Source organism: Quercus lobata, chromosome 9, assembly GCF_001633185.2.
Source record: "Quercus lobata isolate SW786 chromosome 9, ValleyOak3.0 Primary Assembly, whole genome shotgun sequence".
NCBI lineage: Eukaryota > Viridiplantae > Streptophyta > Magnoliopsida > Fagales > Fagaceae > Quercus > Quercus lobata.
Genome location: NC_044912.1, coordinates 5,022,841 through 5,028,502, shown reverse-complemented (window position 1 = coordinate 5,028,502; position 5,662 = coordinate 5,022,841). Strand labels below are relative to the sequence as shown.

Sequence of the window (5,662 nt, the reverse complement as noted above, 5' to 3'; positions counted from 1 at the left end):
GGTTCTATCATGAACAAAGGCCTTAAGAATGGAGTAAACAAAGCTGATGATACATCCTTGAGTAATGAATACTAATCAGCATAACATAGTTCAGCTAGGGCATGGCTAGGCAGTGTTTATAAATGTTCAAGCCAGGATATTGAGACTAGACCCACATGACAAATCAATCATAGAATACATATATGGAATACCAATGACCTAGCATGCTCAATATCACGATCCAAATCCATGGAATATGAATTTAGTTGCATGACTAACTTGCTGATCTTGCATATCTCAATAAACGTTAATTTAAAAATTAAGAAAACTCCAAATAAACAATGATCTTAATAAACCCCTTACAACATCTAAACTCCACAATTTAAAAAATAATCTCCAAATACTATAAAATCTTAAGCGAAAAAATAACTAAAAATCCTATAAGGCTTCAAGCATTATTGAAGTCGCCTAAAAATTCCCACGCTTTACCTTGCACCTTATGAAACTTTCCAAAAGTTCTGTTCCCCAACTAAACTTTAATCTAAAAATTGTAATTAATGGAGTGAACCACACATTTAGTAAGCAATTATGCACAATATACAACAAAATAGAGTCAAGCAAAGCATGAGTAATTAAATTTCACAAATTCACTCAAAGATATCAAATATAGTTTTCCAAACATATAATGAGCCACTTAATACAAATGTGATCAAATCTTAAAATCATTAAAAAACACATACATATAATTGATCAGAGCACAGTATCACATATACACATATCACATATTCTCACATACAATCTTGTGAGCAGATACCAACATCTAACCCTTGCTAGTGAGATATCAACACTTATTCTTATGTACAACCCTATGAGCGAGCTTACACATATATCTTATCAATTTTAAAAACACTTAATGAGTCACATATCACAAAAGCAAAGTTTATACAAAGTAGAATAATTCATTTAATAGTAACAATTATTCCAAATAGAGAGGCTTATTGAAGATCACAATATTGAATTGAACATAAATCAAAGGATGCTTAACTCTCTTGGGGAATGAGTAGGAACTAAGGAGTTTATACAAGTATTTTACGATTCTTGAGTAAATCTAAAAATACAATTTGCTAAAATAAACATTTTAAATACCATTTGAAAAATAGGAATATGATTTTGAAATCACTTGGGGGGTGTTCGGTAGTGTAGTTTGAGAATTGTTATTTGGAGTTTTTTAAAATATGTGTGGGTAAAAAAGTGTGTGAAAATATATGTAATGTTGTTTAAAATGTGAAAATGTGAGTTTGAACTCACTCACTCACCAAACAAGCCCTTGGTTTTAAACAAATTTAAAAAGCAAGAACCTTTTTAGAAATCTTACATTGAAACTAAATTCTTTTATGAAAATAGTTTAGTTTAGAAATCATCTTTTAAATGAGATTCAGATGTTCAAAACATTATTTTAAAATTTGGAGTTTCTCTTTAAAACATCATTTAAAAGCCAAAGTTTCTTTTTCAATAATGTAAAAATTCTTTTGATAAATTTTAGAAAACGTAAGCTTAAAAACATAACTTTTGAAAACCTTTGACTTTTGAGAAACTAATAAACAAAATTTGTGCATATTATGCATAATTACTTACCTCTCTTTCTAATATATCTGAACACTTCTAAACACTTTAATCTTCTGTAAGCTCTAAATAAAAGAATGCTTTAATCAGTAAGCATGAAATCTAATTGTTAGAAACCTTTTCTTTCCTACTGTCCTACAAAAATCAAGTATGAAAACTACTTTCGTATATACCATTGAATTAAGCAAATTTTTATTCCTTATCAAAGTCCCACTGCAACAATATTTCCCAAAACTGATCTGTACCCTTAGAGTTCAAACAAATTTCTATAACCACAATTGATATTCTAGGCCACCGTGAAATACTCTATAAGATCCAAATATATATATAGCATCCATAGAAAATTTATACCCGTAGGACTTAGCAACCTATAGCATGTATTGACTAAAATTTTTGAAACTTGAAACAATATTATAGATTACAATAAGGGTCAAGAATTCAGTACTACTCCAAAGTTGCGTTAACTCCAGGAACAAAACTTCTAAAAGCTTATCACCTATTCATGCGTTCATATAGAATAATCATGTAAACCTATTAAAATTCATTAGGATGGTTGGTCATTCCTATAGATCTTTGAGAGAAAGAGATACTTGACCATACGACCACACGGATGCAGAACTTTGTTTCTTGTATTTTCGCAGTCTTTCTCTACTTTTCACCAAGGTTTTCAAACCCGGACCTTTTATTGAACCGTAAAAGGGAGAGGTTCAAGGTTTTTGAGGTCGAACCGAGGTTGAACCGGGGTTGAACCGTGATGACGTTATAATTAATTTAATAATTAATTAAAGCCTAAATATAGATATTAAATTTATAAAACTAGCAAAATTGACAATACATCTATATATGTGAGGGAAATTTAATGATTTTCAAGCATATATTTAATAATTAAATAAGAAAGTTAATAAAATAAAATAATAACCATGAAAACATTAAAATTTATGATTAATTTTTGAAGTAAAGTTGAATATCTTTGAAGGATTTTAATTATAATTTTTTTTTATTCCTTGTAAGAGATGGATAATTTAATTAAATAGAATAAAATTGTGTTAAGTTTTTTTTTTTTTTAATTGTTAAGGGGTTGGACCGCACGGTTCTTACCGGTTCGTGCAATCCAATCCCGATTTTAACGGTTCACAGAATTAACAAAAAACCCAGTTCTTTATGCTTAAAAAACCGGTTGTCATCCCGATTCCTAGTTTTATGGTCTGACCTCCCAGTCCGGTCCAGTTTTAAAAACTATGCTTTTCACGCAAGAAACCCTATGACTACTCTTTAACTTTACACATTAAATATGCTTCTTACTTGGGCTAGAGTTTAAGACCCACTAAAACTTATCTCTTTAATCTCCAAGAAGCTCATAAAACTTAAATATACTTCCAAGACTTTAATTCTCAATTAACTATTTGAGGTTTATTTGTTTAGATAAGCTGGAATTCCAATGGATTCCAAAAGTTTTATATGAATAACCTACAAAGTAAAACTCCCCATTACATCTTCCTCTTTTATTTATTTATTTATTATTTTAATTGCCGTACTAAATTGTATACACTAAAACTTTAATTTTCTCACCTATTTTGTAGCACTACAAAATTATCTACTCTCATCTTACTATGCGCACATGTATAGTAACTTGACTCTATAATAATAATAACAATGACGGTGATGATCAGAAAATAAAATGGGGGTATTACACTCAATGTCTAACAAGCATGTAAATACGGCAATACATGTTCCATATCTCAGAGGTAATCAATTGCAGGAAAAGAAAATCCATTAGCAATCAGTGAAACCCAAGTAATATCTACCCCAAATATAATCTACGGTGAACCACTCAAACAAAGATGCTAAACTTTCAACATCTTGTTGTATATTCTTTTTCTGGCATGCTTTGATGGTTTTCCCTTCCAACCAGCATGCTAAATAAAAACGAAACTGTTAGCTTTCTTGCTACCGTAGATGCAAATGCATAAATGCTCTTTACATGGAAAAGAGGTATCCATATATAGTTGACATTGGCATTATGTATATATCTTTGCATATCCTTCTCTTTCTATAACTCAAAACTCCTTTAATTTTGTCATGCATTTTTATCTATAGTTGCTTTTGCCTTTTGTGGATTCATCACTAGATTTTAGTATGATCTTAACCTACTCTGCAATCCTCTCTTATCTATGTTATACTAATTAATTACAAACACAGATATGTGATCAACATTGATTAGTTTCTTAAAAATCCAAAACCATTCAAAATTTTGAGATAAGACTTAATCATTGACATTGTATGCCTTTTCTACCCACCATGTAAAAACTCCTCGCTTTAGATTCTCTTCACAGTTTCAGACCATGCAAACCTAAAAATATGGTCTTGTCAGTCCAATGATCCAAGTTTTCACAAAGCGCAAAACATCATAATGCCCCCATACTCAAAGCCAGAATTTCACGTATTCTACTGTTCCTAAAATGTCAGAACTGCACCAACTTTGTTGAACTTAGAATCATCAAAAGTTACAAAAACCAAACCAAAACCCACAATTATTTCACTTGTACAGACCCCTAAAAACTTTTCTTCGAGAAAAAAAAAGCCCATTTCACATTAGTATTCATTAGTCATTACACAAAGTTAACTAAAAAGAAAAAAAATTAAACCCAAAAAATAATAATAATAATAACATAAAAAGTCAAATATTTATTAGTTAATTAATCACTTAGACTCATGATCCAATAGGTTGTTCTTCTTGTTGTTGTGGTGGTTCCGAAGGTGAGTCATCGGGCCCTGATTCTCTACGGCGGTGAGCATTCTTGTTATTGTGCATCCACACTTTGAGCACATTGCGTTTGACACCAATTTCAGAACAGAACTGGTTGAGCGCCACGTCATCGTGCCTCTGTATCCTCCACCCAATCCTCTCAGCGAACTCTAGCATTTTCTCCCTCTGCTCCTGCGTGAACTTAGTCCTAAACCTCTTCGCACTAGTAGTATTATTAGTACTACCACTCCTCGTGATCGCCACGGGCCCCACTACTCTCTCCGGCGTCTCTGACCGTCCACGGTCGTGATGATCACCACCGTGATGTTGATGATACTGATGATGATGGTGATGAGGATGCCCACGTGGCACAGCAGCGGGGCCACCGTTGTACAACGCAAACATTGGTGGCGGAGAGTGCAGGTGCACGGGATGGTGATGCGGCGGCTCACCACCGAATACTTCCCTCCTGTGAAAATTGCGGTGACAGCCACATGCGGCGCACGTGAGCGAGTTCTCATGCTGCTGATCTTTAACAACGTTGTTGTTGTTGGTGGTGGTGCCACGTGGCATGAACTCGCCGCAGCCGTCGTTGGCGTGACCACCTAGAGAGGCCGCGTGGTTCCGCATGCACTCCTTGTACACAACGGTAATAACGGTATTATTAACGGTCTTATTCGACGGGTTCATAACTACCGGTTCACGATCAGCTACATCATTGTTGTTGTTGTTGTGGTTATGGTGGTTATTGTTGTTGTTGTTCTTCTTCTTAACGTCGTCGTTTTCGTTCTCGGACTTGGGGGTGTGGTTGTCGTAAGGTACGACGGTTAAGTCCATGAAAATAAAAGAGGGTTGAGTTGGGTTTGGTTTGGTTTGGTTTGGTTTGGGTGTCTTGGTTTTTTTTAAGGTAAAATGGGATTAGATTTAGAGGAAAAAGAAAAGAGTAGGAAGTTGAGACAAAAAGTTAAGGTAGAAGAATGAGGTTTTGTGGGTTTGGTTTTGTTTTTAAGAATGGAGGAATTGTGATTCCAAAGTTGAGGTTGTCGTAGTCATCATGACGATGATAATCGTTAGGTAATTCAGTGAAGATGAGGCGTGAAATGCATTTAAGACAAGCGTCCCTAGGGAAGAACAAAGATGGAATAGAATAGGTTTAGGTCTGTTAACTTACACGTGTCGGTTTTTTTTTTTTTTTTGGTCTCTTCTACTTTGTTTACATTTTTCTTGTACAATCTAATAATGATTTGGTTCATGCTTATCGCTGTTTATTCTAAACTTTCTAGAGTGAGCACAGTTCGAAATTAATGTCTCTTG

General features: G+C 33.8%; 1 protein-coding gene across 1 annotated transcript; it reads right to left on the bottom strand.

Annotated features, from left to right (window-relative positions):
- Nucleotides 1-4,051: 4,051 nt before the first annotated feature.
- On the bottom strand, nucleotides 4,052-5,457 carry LOC115960413 (zinc-finger homeodomain protein 2-like). Its single transcript, XM_031079301.1, has one exon. It carries the CDS (start codon nucleotides 5,183-5,185, stop codon nucleotides 4,313-4,315), a length of 873 nt encoding a protein of 290 aa, XP_030935161.1. The 5' UTR covers nucleotides 5,186-5,457; the 3' UTR covers nucleotides 4,052-4,312.
- Nucleotides 5,458-5,662: the final 205 nt, after the last annotated feature.

Excerpts from the sequence above, each read along its gene's own strand:
- LOC115960413 (XM_031079301.1), bottom strand. The coding sequence starts at position 5,185 with ATGGACTTAACCGTCGTACCTTACGACAACCACACCCCCAAGTCCGAG.